Source organism: Theropithecus gelada, chromosome 4, assembly GCF_003255815.1.
Source record: "Theropithecus gelada isolate Dixy chromosome 4, Tgel_1.0, whole genome shotgun sequence".
NCBI lineage: Eukaryota > Metazoa > Chordata > Mammalia > Primates > Cercopithecidae > Theropithecus > Theropithecus gelada.
Genome location: NC_037671.1, coordinates 39,186,980 through 39,201,956, shown reverse-complemented (window position 1 = coordinate 39,201,956; position 14,977 = coordinate 39,186,980). Strand labels below are relative to the sequence as shown.

Genomic DNA, 14,977 nt, shown 5'->3' with positions numbered 1-14,977 from the left:
AATGAGAACACTTGGACACAGGGTGGGGAACATCACACACCGGGGCCTGTAGGGGGGTAGGGGGAAGGCGGGAGGGATAGCATTAGGAGATATACCTAATGTAAATGACTAATTAATGGGTGCAGCACACCAACATGGCACACGTATACATACATAACAAACCTGCACGTTGTGAGCATGTACCCTAGAACTTAAAGTACAATTAAAAAAAAAGAAAAAGTGTTCCTTAGATTATAATAAGAACCACTACGAAGAAACAAACATCAATTAAAAGGAAAAATAACTGATAAAACATTAAAATGATTAATATGATTTAAAATAGTAACTTAAAACTATGATAAATGCTTAAAATTTACAATCAAGGTACAGGCAGAACACAGTGGCTCACACTTGTAATCCCAATACTTTGGGAGGCTGAGGCGGGTGGATCGCTTGGGGCCAGGAGTTCGAGATCAGCCTGGCCAACATAACATAGCGAAACCCTGTCTCTACTAAAAATACAAAAATTAGCCAGGCATGGTGACGCATGCCTGTAATCCCAGCTACTTGGGAAGCTGAGGCAGGAGAATCGCTTGAAGCTGGGAGGTGGAGGTTGCAGTGAGCAGAGATCACACCATGGCACTCCAGTCTGAGCAACAGAGTGAGACTCTGTCTCAAAAGAATAAAAAATTTAAAAAGAAATGTAGTATATACATACAATGGAATATTATTCAGCCTTAAAAAAGAAAGAAATCCAGATATTTGAAACAACATGGATAGACCTGGAGGACATTATGCTAAGTGAAATAAGCCAGACACAGAAGGATAAATACTACATGATGCCACTTGTACAATTAATCTAAAATAGCTAAACTCATAGAAGCAAAGAACAGAATGGTGGTTACAGGAGGCTGCAGGCAGGGGGAAACAGGGAGGTACTGGGCAAAGAATACAAAGTTTCAGTTATACAATATGAATAACTCCTAGAGACCTACTATACAGCACAGTGCCTAGAGTTAACAATACTGTATTGTATATTTAAAAATATGCTAAGAAGGCAGGTCTTACGTTAAGTGTTTTTATTGCTAACAGTAATAATAAATAAGAAGGCAGGAGGAAACTTGGAGGTTGATGGATAGGTTGATGGCACAGATTGTGGTGATGGTTTCACAAGGGTATGCTTATGTCCAAATTCATCAAGTTGTACACATTAAATATGTACAGCTTTTTGTACAAAAATAGTACAATGAACATCTGGACATCCTTCACTTAGATTCACCAGTTACCTCCATTTGGCTATATTTTCTTTCTGTTTTTACCAGAACTACTTGAAAGTTACTTGCAACACATTATGAAATCATTTCTAAATATTTCAACATGCATCTCCTAAGAATAAGGACGTTATTCCGTACAACCATTGGCATTATTACCATACCCATTAAAATGAGTAATTCTCTTAATATTACCTAATACTCAGTCTATAGTCAAATTTCTTTAACTACCAAATTTTTTAGAAAGACCACATAGCTATTTAAAAATCCAGGATCCAACCAATGACCACACATTGAATTTGGCTGCCGCACCTCTCTTCAATCTACTTAAATCCAGAACAAGTCCCCAGCAATTTTTTTTTTTTTTTTTTTTGCCTTTTATGACATTGACCTATTTGAAGCAGAAGTCTCCACATTTTAAGCTTACCTTTACTTGCTTCCATCCTCACCTTTTCCAGTTTCTACTATTAGAAAAATGCCATAATCCTTCCTTTCTAAGTTTCTGGTACTCTTTCCCTCCCTCCCTCCCTTCAGAGGCAAGTTCCTTTGGGGGTTGGGGGGAGAAAGTCACTCACTTTCTTGTTTCTCAGGTTGCCATTATTAACCTGTTGAAATCATATTTCTGCCTCCTCACTCCCAACAACATTGCTTTCACTGAGGCCACAAATGGCTTTCTAAACGCCAAGATCGAAGGACTTTTTTTCAGTTATTACCTTATCTGAACTCTTTGCAGCAGCTGCTGTTGCTACCCCACTATCTCCCACAAGTGTACTCAAACCTTAACGTAATTCTCTCGTTCTCTTCCCAAGTGCTGGTATCCACCACAGTTATCCTTGATCTTCTTATTCCCTCCAACACTTCGACCACCAGCTATTAGTGATTCCCAAATCTCTTCTCCAGCCTACGACTCTCTCCAGGGTTCAAGACCCATTTGTCTACCTGCCTACCAGACACAATGATCCAAGTTTCCCATAGCTCCCTATATGTAATGTGTCAATAACCAAACTTACTGTTTTTCTCCTTTAACCCATTTCTCCTACTGCACTCCTTTTCTTAATGGAAACACTAATCCTCCAAATTTAAAAACTATTCTCCTCCTACCTCATTCCCACCAATGAAACTATCACTAAGTCCTCTCGATTCAGCCTCCTATATAATTCTCACATTCATCCCCTCCTCTCTACCTCTACATTAACGGCACAGTTAAGGCCCTCAACGTCTTTCCTAGGGACCAACACAAAGGGTAGTTCATTTCTATACTTCCAGTTCTCCTCTTCCCCAATCCATCCTCTACCTTGTCCAGTTTTTTATTTTTTACTTTATTTTTATTTTTTGAGACAGGATTTCACTCTTCGCTCAGGTTGGAGTGCAGTTACACAATCTCAGCTCACTGTAACCTCTGTCTCCTGACTTCAAGAGATTCTCGTGCCTCAGCCTCCCGAGCAGCTGGGAGTACAGGCGCATGCCACCACAGCCAGCTAAATTTTGTATTTTTTTGGTAGACACTGGGTTTCACCATGTTGGTGAGACTCCTGACCTCAAGTGATCAGCTCACCTTAGCCTCCCAAAGTGTTGGCATTACAGGCGTGAGCCATCACACTCGGCCACTTATTTTTTTGAAACACAAATTGGTTCATGCTAAGCACCTTCCAACACTCCCCATCCTCTGCAGGAGCAGTTTAGCATGGCGACTAAGAACACAGATACTGGAGTTGGAAAAAGCTGGATGCAAATTCTAGATTTTACCACTTAGTGTGTGGCCAGGAGACACTACTTATCCCGTCTAAGCCTCAGAGTTCTCATGTATAAAATGGGGATAATTACTTCTACCCCACAATGTTTTAAGAGAATTATAAAATGATGTAACACCTTTGTTCCAATAGCCAGACAAATTAAATACCTAATAACAATTATTTTAAGATGAAGTCCCAAGTCAAGCATGGTGGCTTATGCCTGTAATCCTAACACCAGGAGGCTGCGGTGGGAGGACTGCTTGAGCCCAGGAGTTCAAGACCAGCCTGGGCAACATAGCAAGACTTTGACTCTATAAAAAAAAATAAAAATAAAAATTGGCCAAGTGTGGTGGTGCACGCCTGCAGACCCAGCTACTGGGGAAGCAGAGGTGGGAGGGTAGCTTGAGCCCAGGAGTTCAAGGCTGCAGTGAACCATAATCGCACCACTGCACTCCAACCTGGGTGATGGAGTGAGATTCTTTTTAAAGATAAAGTCCAAATTACTTACCATGGCCCTTTATGATCTGGTCACTGCCTACCTGTTCAGTTTCATTTCCCATCAATCCTTCTTCACATTCTACACTGTTACATGGTTTCATATCTTTTTGCTTTTGCATATACAATTTCCTCTGCCTAAAAAGCCTAATCTCCAGTGCTTTGTCCAATAAGTGAACTCTTTAAGACGCTGACCTCAGTTTTTGTCCAATGAACCTCTAGGGCTTTGTATTACATCTATTTTCCTGTCTACCTCCCACCCTAAATAGTGTTTCTTGAAAGCAGAGATAAATGGAGAAAACACAAAAAACTAAGAACAGACATGGGAATTCACCTCACATGTCGAATCAGATCAATGTTGAACAAATTTATAGAAAGGACCTAAAGTTATCATTCCGAACTAACTGAATGTAACTCATGGTTCATGGTTTATTCACGTTTTATTCTTTTATTCTTTTTTAAAAATACAGAGGTCGGGAGGCTGAGGCAGGAGAATGGGGTGAACCGGGGAGGCGGAGCTTGCAGTGAGCCGAGGTCGCCACTTCACTCCAGCCTGGGCGACAGTGCGAGACTCCGTCTCAAAAAAAACAAAAACAAAAACGCAGAGGTAGCATCAATGTGATGAGGGTTTAACGTTAGCAGGTTAGCAATCTAGCATTTGGACATTGTTTTTGGTTTGCGGAGTAGCTGTCGAGGAACACGTATTCAAAGCAGGTCTTGAAAAATGCTTCAGTCCAAGGCAGAAAAGGTCTGACAGAGAAACAGGACCTCTTTCTGGTACGCAAGTTGGGCTATTTGAACCTTTAGTCAACACTTCAATGTAGCAGAATTGGATTTATTAGTTTTTATTTTAAAGGCATGTTGTTCCCTAGAGGGAAATTTTGACAACTCAAATTCAAATAAACGAATTTGTTAAGGGAGAGACGTCTATACAACATTCCACCACAGGAACTACCAAATGAGCAATCAGAAAAGCCAGAATACTAAGTATCTGAAAGTAGTCTCTGTTATAAAGTGATTGATGACTAAATACTTTAAAAGAAACATATTTGCGAATACTATGGCTATGAGGGCTCTGAGACTAGAAAAAGTGTGGCCTGCACAGTTAACAGTCATAAAATACTACAAAACATGACGCAGGCAAATTTCCTTCTACTAAGAGGTGATTACAAACAACTATTTTACTGGTGTCAATAAACCAAGTCATATTTCTTTCTGAAATCCAAGATGCCAGGTTTATCACATACCAAGTACACGCTTGAAGAAAAAAAAAATTCCCCCTAAAAATTATTAGAAAAACACCTTTCAGAAGGCGGTGGGGAATCTACTCTTAATTTCTTAAAAATTCCGTCAAAAGGGCAGAAATCTGGACTTCATTAGCAACGCTCAAGTTTTGGACACTGCTCTGATGCCTGAGAAGCAAGTGCAAGCAAGGTCGACCTCGTTTTGCTCTCCCCGGCGTGGTCAAGGAAAGTGACAGATGTCTTAAGGGAGTCGACCCCGCGGGAGCTGCCAGGGGATGCTGTCAGTCTACAAAACTGGGGAGGCTCAGAAAAGGGATCAGCGCTGGGATAGAGGGTGGTAGCAGCGGCGAGGAGCGGCTGCGCGAGGATGTCAGAGACGGGCGCGGCGGCGAGGCTGTCACAGGGCGGCCTCCCCCCACCCAGCCTCGGGCCCCAGTCACTCACATGCGGGGCTCGCGCCCCCTCGGGCTCCTCCCGCCTCGCGGACAGCTGCCGCCGGGCAAGGAGGATGGGCAACTTCCTGTTTCCGGGAGCGCGACCCGGAAGCAACCCCCACTCCATGGGCGAGGCCTTGTCCCTACAGTAGTTTCTCCTCTCGTCCAGCGCTTCCGCCCAAAACGGAACACTCAGCGTCGTGGCGAGCGCGGGAGCTCTCGCGATATCTGGAGAGTGCAGGTTATTGCTCCCCCTGGCGTCCTTCTCCCGATCGGGCTCTTTTCGCCCTAGTCCTAAATCCTTGTCTCCCTTATTTACCTGGACTGACACACAGACTTCATAGCTGAACTGACCCATTGAACGAGCATTTACTGAGTCCCGTACTATGTGCCAGGCAGTGTGTTAGGCATTAAGGGATGGGAGTGGAAGGGAAACGTAAATGAAGAGCAGCCCCTTCCTTCCGGAAGTTCCTACTCTTGAGAAAGACAAACAAATCCCTCCAATTTACACTCAGCCCATTCATTACTGAGAGCTTACTCTGTTGATGAAAACTTCAGGCGAATTAAGTTTAAAGGAGTTTAATTGAGCAATGAAAAATTCGCGAATCAGGCAACTCCCAGAATTGCAGCAGATTCACAGACTACCAGGGTGCCTCATGGTCAGAACAAATTTATAGACAAAAAAAGGCAAAGGGAGGTACAGGAATCGGAAGTAGGGTACAGAAACAGTGAGGTTGGTTACAGCTCAGTGTTTGCCTTCTTTGAACGCAGTTTGAACATTCAGCAGGCTGTGAGTGGTTGAAGTATGGCCACTGGGATTGGCCACTACTCAGTTATTATTACAGATGTATGCTATTAGGTTAGGTTTTCAATTTTGTTTGACTATTAAGCTACATTACAGTTCATCTACAAGGACTTAAATATAGAAGGACAGAGTCCTTCTTAGGCCATACTTAGTTTGCCTTAACAATTCCCCTGTTTTGGTCATTTTCTCAATTTTGAGAGATTGACCAAAACCTTAGTCACTGATGTTATCACTGTCATAAGTGTACCTATATGGTTTTGAAACTCACTAGGAAACAGTAGAACAGTGGGTTTTGCAGGGAGAGAATAAGGACTGAGTAGAGGATACCTCCTTATGCTGGAACATCCTGTTTACAGGAGAAAAACAAAACCTGGTCTGTTTTAGCATTTATGTGTTTTTTTAAAGCCTTAGTTTGATTATGTCACATTTAGCATGAGTGACTCCATTTTAGTTTGGTTTGGTTTGTTGGGGTCTAGTGCATGAGCTCAGTCCAAAATAATGGCTTCCCATAATTTTGTTTAAAAAAAATTTCCCACTTTTGGCCAGGTTCTTACTTAGGTGACAGTGTGACCAGAACTTAGGGCCTTAGCACCACTCTCAGTTACCACCATTTTGGGTTTCTGGTCTCAGCATGTCATTCATAGGTTACGGTGCCCCCATGGTCACACATTTCTTTCAGTTTTCGTTATTCCAGTTGAAGAGAGACCATTTGACATTCTAGAGATGGCTGCATGGAAGCATTTAAAACCTTTGAGAGAATACAGTGCACCAGGGAGACTATTATGATTATTGGGTGGATAATAGCAAGAGTTAGGAGTATGCTCCTTACCCAGGGTCCCCATAAGCCAAACCACCTAAAATTAAATAGATAAAAGAATGAGCTAGATGAAGAGTCTACTTCCTTGACTAAGTGGTCTTTTCACTAATCCCCTACAACTGAATATTTATTTTTATTGTATTTACTTTTTGAGAGGGAGTCTCGCTCTGTCACCAAGGCTGGAATGCAGCAGTGCGATCTCAGCTCACTGCAACCTCCGCCTCCTGGGTTCAAGTGATTCTTCCACCTCAGCCTCTTGAGTAGCTGAGATTACAGGCACCTGCCACCACGCCAGGCTAATTTTTGTATTTTTAGTAGAGACAGGGTTTTGCCATGTTGGCCAGACTGGTCTTCAACTCCTGACCTCAGGGGATCCACCCACCTCTGCCTCCCAAAGTGCTGAGGTTACGGGCATGAGCCATCATGCCTGGCCAGAATTGTTTATAATTTACATTTGCTTTTTTCTCCATAGGCCACAAGTGTCAGCAGCTGCACAGGTACTTCTCTGTTTAGCCAATTCTATTATTTAGTATAACTTTCACAGGAGAATTTAAAATCTGTTGTATAATGATAGCCTTTAAAGTAGAATTTGCTGTAGAGCCTATTATGAGGGAGACATTTCAAATTATTGCCTCTTTTATTCTAAACCATGGAAAAAGGACCTAACAAATGATGTCTCTCTAGAAGAGTGAAGGCCTCTTGTCAATGTTCTCTTTAATTCATGATGTGGGTTAAGAGGAGTTTTGACTGGTTATGAGGCAATATATGTACCACTAAAGTTTGTTACCTACTTGGGCCTTCATCTTTTATCTATTGAAGTATAAGGTTATTCATGTTTAAGGCTGGTTGCAAAATCCTTCACAAATAAAAGTATACCCTATAAGTGCATATAATAGACCCCCTTTTAATTTCTATTGTCCATAGAGGCATAAACAAGGAAAAAATATTCAAAGATAAGAGTCTTGTGATAGTAGAAGTTTTGATCTATGATCTTGGAAAAGCTCTTCACATCAAGGATGCCATCTTCTTCTGGGGAGAAACTTTTCTGGTTAGTTTTACCTTAAGGGTTCCAATGGGTGTACAGTTCCAGGAGTGTGGAGGGACGCTTCTCAGTTGTGAGATTATGAACCCAAGGTTTAAAGCTCCAAAGTTTTGCTGTAGTGTGGATGGCAAGGACAGTCTTTCTCTTTCTCTGGTGTTCTCAGACGATCCAATCTGCAGGTTCTAGATTGTGAAGGGATTGTTCTCAGTGAATCATAAAAAGTTTTCTTTGCCTGGTGAAAATACACTATAATCTATATCAGCCCTGTTGCATGGGAAAGCTTTTATACAACCAGAAAACATGCATTGAAAATGACAATTGAATGAAATCCCTTTATAAATGTTTAAATGGCCCATCAGGTAGCCAAATGCATCTGAAGCTTTGATTGTCTTTCCAGGAATATGGAACCAAACACTGGATTTAAACTGTTTCTGCAATGTATAAGTCACCACCTCAATATATTAAATTTGGATTATTTTATCTTTTCCGGAACCTTTAATAAAAGCTTTAAGGACTCAAGAAGGACAAGGTGGCTGTCCTGGTTCTTCATGAGTCCATGCTTAACACTGGACTTATGTCCTCTTGAATACCAGTTGTTTCTCCAATTTAGGTGTATAGCACTGATAAGTAATGGGTTATCATAGGTAATTTGACTTAGATCATGGAGTTCATTCAAATTGTATATTTTTTTTTTTTTTTTTTTTTGAGACGGAGTCTTGCTCTGTCACCCAGGCTGGAGTGCTGTGGCCGGATCTCAGCTCACTGCAAGCTCCGCCTCCCGGGTTCCCGCCATTCTCCTGCCTCAGCCTCCGGAGTAGCTGGGACTACAGGCGCCCGCCACCTCGCCCGGCTAGTTTTTTTGTATTTTTTAGTAGAGACGGGGTTTCACCGTGTTCACCAGGATGGTCTCGATCTCCTGACCTCGTGATCCGCCCGTCTCGGCCTCCCAAAGTGCTGGGATTACAGGCTTGAGCCACCGCGCCCGGCCCAAATTGTATATTTAAACAATTTTAGTATTGGCTGATTTAGCACGATAATCTAGAGCTTGATTTTGAAAGGTCTGTTAAATACCAAAGGTTTAAAACACTGGATATTACAAAATAGAATCTTAGGTTACCGGCCAGGCGTGGTGCCTCACGCCTGTAATCCCAGCACTTTGGGAGCCCCAGGCGGGCGGATCACGAGGTCAGGAGATCGAGACCATCCTGGCTAACACGGTGAAACCCCATCTCTCCTAAAAATACAAAAAAATTAGCGGGCATGGTGGTGGCCGCCTGTAGGGCCAGCTACTCGGGAGGCTGAGGCAGGAGACTGGCGTGAACCCGGGAGGCAGAGCTTGCAGTGAGCCGAGATTGCGCCACCACACTCCAGCCTGGGCGACAGAGTGAGACTCCATCTCAAAAAAAAAAAAAAAAAAAAAAAAAAAGAATCTTAGGTTACCATAAGTCATTCATTTAGCCAAAATGATAACCTAAAAATAGGAAGGAGATTTAGCTTTCCAAACAAGATCCAATGAGGATAGCATGAGGCCAACTGACTGTCTCCTTTCTTTCCTTCCCCCACCAATATTTTTTTTTGTAGTTTACTTAAAAGGTAAACAAAAACCTTTCATTATCTTTTAATATTAAATAAAAATCCTTTCTAAAAGAGAAAACCAAATTTTATGTTTCCTTTAGTGTATTTTTAATGTTAAAGCTAGTTTTTAATAACATTTTATAAATCTATTCAGTTTTAGTTAGTTTGACCATAAGGTAAGATTTTTATAAACCTTTTATAATCCTGTACTATTTTTTTTCTCAGAGCAGAAAAATCTTCTAAGAAAACTCTCTTGTGCTTTTATTCCTATGTCCAATTTATGGAAAAAAAAAAAACTGAATAATGCCATTTTAACTTTAGCCAATATGTTCACACATAGAATCCTTATAATTAATTTTTTTTGTTTTTTTTGTTTTTTTTTTTTTGAGATGGAGTTTCGCTCTTGTTGCCCAAGCTGGAGTGCAATGGTGTGATCTTGGCTCGTTGCATCCTCCACCTCCTGGGTTCAAGTGATTCTCCTGCCTCAGCCTCCCCAGTAGCTGGGATTACAGGTGTGCAACACCACACCTGGCTAATTTTTTGTATTTTTAGTAGAAACAGCATTTCACCATGTTAGCCAGGCTGGTCTCGAACTCCTGACCTCAGGTGATCCGCCCACCTCGGCCTCCCAAAGTGCTGGCATCAGAGGCATGAGTCACTGTGCCCGGCCTCTGTAATTAATTTTTATAAACCTTCCACACTTGTTCAAACCTTTAGCTTTATTTAATTTAAAACAATCCTTTAACCCTCCAACCTAGGCAAAAATTTACATTCCTATATTTTCTTATAATCTCTTACAAAAAACACATTTCATTCTCCTTATACACCTTGCATGTAAACCTATTTTTTCAGTAGTCTCAATTACATATTACAATGTTAACTCTTAGCAACTTTTACTTTTGGCGAAAACCTTGGTAAGTAAGGGATTTTAATTATGTACTCGGTGTGGAGCCCAGGACCCAGACAGAAATGCAGATAAAGGTCCGACTCTTTCCAGCATCTAACTCTAGGTGTCCCAGGCCTTAACTAGCTGTGAAGCAGGCAGGCTGTACAGTTAAGAGTCATGGTGACATTTTATGAAGCATTTAGGAAGCCTAATCACCTTTAAATTGTACAACATTTCTGGCATAAATTCCTTTTCATCAATTCTTTCACAAGTTACACAGACTATGTATGACATGTTTAGACTTTCTGACTTGCCCTAAACATCCCTCTTTTTAAACAACTAGTCATTTTACTTTAGGACAAGAATTTACCATACAACATCCTTTCTTATATAAAACCTGTTTTCTTTATATTCTTTGTATAACTAGGGGGCATGGCTAATTCCATATATCCCCAGGCCTTATTTAGAATTTAACGTCTCCAAAATAAGTCGAACGATTTTCAAAAGTCGAAGCAGTTTATGACCTTAAAGCATATAGCAAAGCTAATATCTGACCTGCATAATTTAGACAAAATGTCTTTATTTTATCAATAATATTTAAAGCTGTTTTTATTTCCCAAAGATTACTAAAGTTACATGAACTAAAAGGCATTACAGTTTTTGCTTTCAAAATATTTAAGTGCTTCTTTTTTGTTTAAGCCAATTAATTAGAGCTCTTTTATATGAACATTACACACAACACATATATAGACAGACAAACAGAAGAAGATTACTATAGTAGTTGTAAGATTTTTCATTTGCCAGTTTTTAAGTTTCTTAATTGGGTAGTGGCTTTATGGTGGAGTCCTTGGAAAAACAGGGCCAGGAAAAGGGTTTCTGGTGCCTCCTGTTTTTCCCATGGATTCCAGGCCATTAGAGCCTGAATATCCACTTTTAGTTAACCTGACTTTTAACCATAGCACTCTTTAATAAAGTCCTTTTAAAATTTCTTTTTTTTTTTTTTTGAGACAGAGTCTCGCTCTGTGGCCCAGGCTGGAGTGCAGTGGCCGGATCTCGGCTCACTGCAAGCTCCGCCTCCCGGGTTCACGCCATTCTCCTGCCTCAGCCTCCTGAGTAGCTGGGACTATGGACACCCGCCACCTCGCCCGGCTAATTTTTTTGTATTTTTTAATAGAGACGGGGTTTCACCGTGTTAGCCAGGATGGTCTCGATCTCCTGACCTCGTGATCTGTCTGTCTCGGCCTCCCAAAGTGCTGGGATTACAGGCTTGAGCCACCGCGCCTGGCCTTAAAATTTCTTATTACTGATTTTACTCAGGCCAAATGGTTGATATTTCTGGCTTTTGAACTTTACCAAAGGTAACCTCCTAGGTGCTCAAGGAAGGAAAATTTAAGATAGTCTGTGGAGGAGAAAAGACTAGACAAGGTTATGCAGATATTAAACCAGAAAGGACTTACTTCCTAAGCAGGGAATGAAACTGGAACTGCCAGTGTGAAAGGCCAGTGAGCCACAGCACAGAGCAGTCTCTACTGCCCTTCCCAGAAGGAGTCTAGAGTAGTTGATTTTGAGCTTGCAGAGGCTTTAATTTTTAGAGCTAACTATGCATAAACCATAAAATTCCTGTTCCCTGGGAAGTGGAGACCAAGAGAAAGTACTGCCATGTGGTTACAAGGTCAAGCTCCCAAGGACATAAAACAAGATGGAGACCCCATCCAGTTTTTTTGTTTGTTTGTTTCAGGGACCTGCCGGAAAGTTTGTTATTGACCAGCGAGCTTATGGGGTCCTAAGCCCATGTTTTATCCTAAGGTACCCCTTGACCCAGAAAAACAAATTCATAGCACAAATACATCAGTTTAAGACTAGTCTGAGAATTTTTTTCACGTTAATCAAAACCTTACAGAAGAGATAGGTAAATAAACAGTGATTGTTACCATTCATTCAACCATTTGCACAGAGAGAGAGAAGCCAAAAATCCGGTAAGAAATTCTTATCCTTTTGCCAGCATGCCAGGCTTCTGGGTTCCCTTTCCCTCAGTGGCCCCAGTGACCCAGCTTGCCACACCATCGCACTGGGGGCCAAGCCGCATCATAAAGGAAAAAAATTTTTTTTTCTGACCAGAGCAAAATACATGTGATAAAACATAGACATCAGCCACTCTGCTTAGCACCCAGTATCATACTGGCAAGGTTTATATTTGCCTTCAGATGGGCCCCATCATCTTTAATCCAGTCTCTGACTAGGGGTTTCAACACGTGGTCTCTGGGCAAGCTAGTTGCCCTGAGTAATAGAAAAGATAAAAAAGGGAAAGGAAAGAGAGATCCGAGAGGAAGCTTACCTGTGATCCCCAGGTGCTGTGAGAGATTGATGGACACAAGTGGGTCCTGCAGGTACCTTGCATGTTCACTCAGTGCTCCTGGCGGTCGCTAGAAGCTCCACTTTGGATCCCACTCCTGACACCATCTGATAAAAGAAAAACTTCGGCCAAATTAAGTTTAAAGGAGTTTAATTGAGCAATGAATGATTCGCAAATCGGGCAACTCCCAGAATCACAGCAGACTCACAGAGACACCACGGGTGACTTGTGATCAGAATAAATTTACAGACAAAAAGATAAAGTAAGGTACAGCAATCGGAAGTGAGGTACAGAAACAGCGAGATTGGTTAAAGCTCAGTGTTTGCCTTATTTGAACACAGTTTGAACATTCAGCAGTCTATGAGTTGTTGAAGTATGGCCGCTGGGATTGGCCAACATTCAGCTATTGTTACAGGTATATACTATTAAGTTAGGTTTTCAAATTTGTCTGACTATAAAGCTAGGTTACAGTTCATCCACAAGGACTCAAATATAGAAGGACAGAGCCCTTCTCAGGCCATATTTAGTTTTCTTTAACAGTGTGACAGACTGTACTAAGCACTTTCAATTCATGGAGCCACTTCATCAACTCTGTGGCATAAATAGCCCCATAACATCCTCATACAAACAAAACTGAAGTTTATGGAGAGGTTAACTCGCTCAAGATTTTACAGATAAGGAGTGGAAAGATCAGCATTTGAACCTAGACTCCTTATTCTGCCCTGTGTGTAGCGCCAAAGCTCTTAACTGCTTTCTACAAGAAATCTGCAAACAAAATACTACTGGGTTCAGACTAATGCTATAGCTACAGAGGTAGTGTGACAGTGATGTAAATGTATGAAACCAATGAAACAGAATAGAGAGACCAAAACCAGAAAACACGTACATGGACACTTGATTTATGACAAAGAGGTGAAACAGAGGAGTGAGGAAAGGATAATGCTTTCAATCAATGGTGATGGGTCAATTGTATATCCATATAGAAAAAAATGAAACTTGGCTCCTACCTCATACCATACACCAGAATAAGTTCTAGATGCATTGCAGATCTATATGATAAAAACAAGGCCAGGCACCGTGGCTCATGCCTGTAATCCCAGCACTTTGGGAGGCCGAGACGGGCAGATCACGAGGTCAGGAGATCGAGACCATCCTGGCTAACACAGTGAAACCCCATCTCTACTAAATATATAAAAATTAGCCAGTCGCAGTGGCGGGCGCCTGTAGTCGCAGCTACATGGGAGGCTGAGGCAGGAGAATGGCTTGAACCTGGGAGGCGGAACTTGCAGTGAGTGGAGATCGCGCCACTGCACTCCAGCCTGGGGGACAGAGTGAGACTCCGTCTCAAAACAAAACAAAACGGAATTATAAAGCTATAATATTGAGATGTGCAATAATGTCTGTCCAACACTGAGATGTTCTGCAAGAGAGAAAATGCATATGTTGGACTACATTAAAATTAGAAACTTTCCAGTGTTATATTCTGTCCAGGATATATAAGGAACTTTACAAATAAGAAAACATAGCCAAATAGAAAAATAGGTAGAAGATTTGAACACAAAAAGATATCACAAAGAGGATATCTAAATGGCACACATATGGAAAAATAATTCAACTTCATTAGTCATTAGTTGTTAGTGAAATTACTACTGAGATATTGTTGTAGAGGCTTCAGGATTCCTTAAACGAAAAAGACTGGCAATACTAAGAGTTGGCTCAGAAGCAGAGCAACAGCAATTCTCACAGGCTGCTGGTGCATACATAAATTGCTACAGCCACTGGCCGGGCGTGGTGGCTCATGCCTGTAATCCCAGCACTTTGGGAGGCCGAGGTGGGCAGATCACAAGGTCAAGAGATCGAGTCCATGCTGGCCAACATGGTGAAACCCTGTCTCTAGTAAAAATACAAAAGTTAGCTGGATGTGGTGGCGTGTGCCTATAGTCCCAGCTACTTGGGAGGCTGAGGCAGGAGAATCGCTTGAACCCAGGAGGTGGAGGTTGCAGTGAGCCGAGATCGTGCCACTGCACTCCAGCCTGGCGACAGAGTGAGACTGTGTCTAAAAAAAAAAAAAAATTGCTACAGTCACTTTGGAACAGTCTAGTGTTAACTACTAAATTATACATGTTACCTATGACCCAGCAATTCTGCTTCTAGGTATATACTCCCAAAAATTCATGCACAAGTGCACTAAGATACATACACAAATATCCATCACAGCACCATTATACATTGTGGTACGTTTGTACAACGGAATACTACACAGCAAGGAAAAATGAAAAATGGCCACTACATACAACATGAATACATCTCACAAACATATTGCTAAGGAAAGGAAGCCAGGCA

The 14,977-nt window shown here is 41.6% G+C and overlaps 1 protein-coding gene across 4 annotated transcripts in view; it reads right to left on the bottom strand.

The window, feature by feature from the left end:
- Positions 1–5,358, bottom strand: part of C4H6orf89 (chromosome 4 C6orf89 homolog) — a 34,890-nt gene extending 29,532 nt beyond the window's left edge. For 2 of the 4 annotated variants that reach the window (XM_025382500.1, XM_025382499.1), the window contains exon 1: positions 5,167–5,346. In XM_025382500.1, the coding sequence (XP_025238285.1) occupies positions 5,167–5,168 (2 nt within the window). In that variant the 5' untranslated portion in view covers positions 5,169–5,346. Of the gene's footprint in view, positions 1–5,166 lie in introns of all 4 variants that reach the window. The other 2 variants (XM_025382501.1, XM_025382502.1) reach the window with 2 other exon arrangements.
- Positions 5,359–14,977: the final 9,619 nt, after the last annotated feature.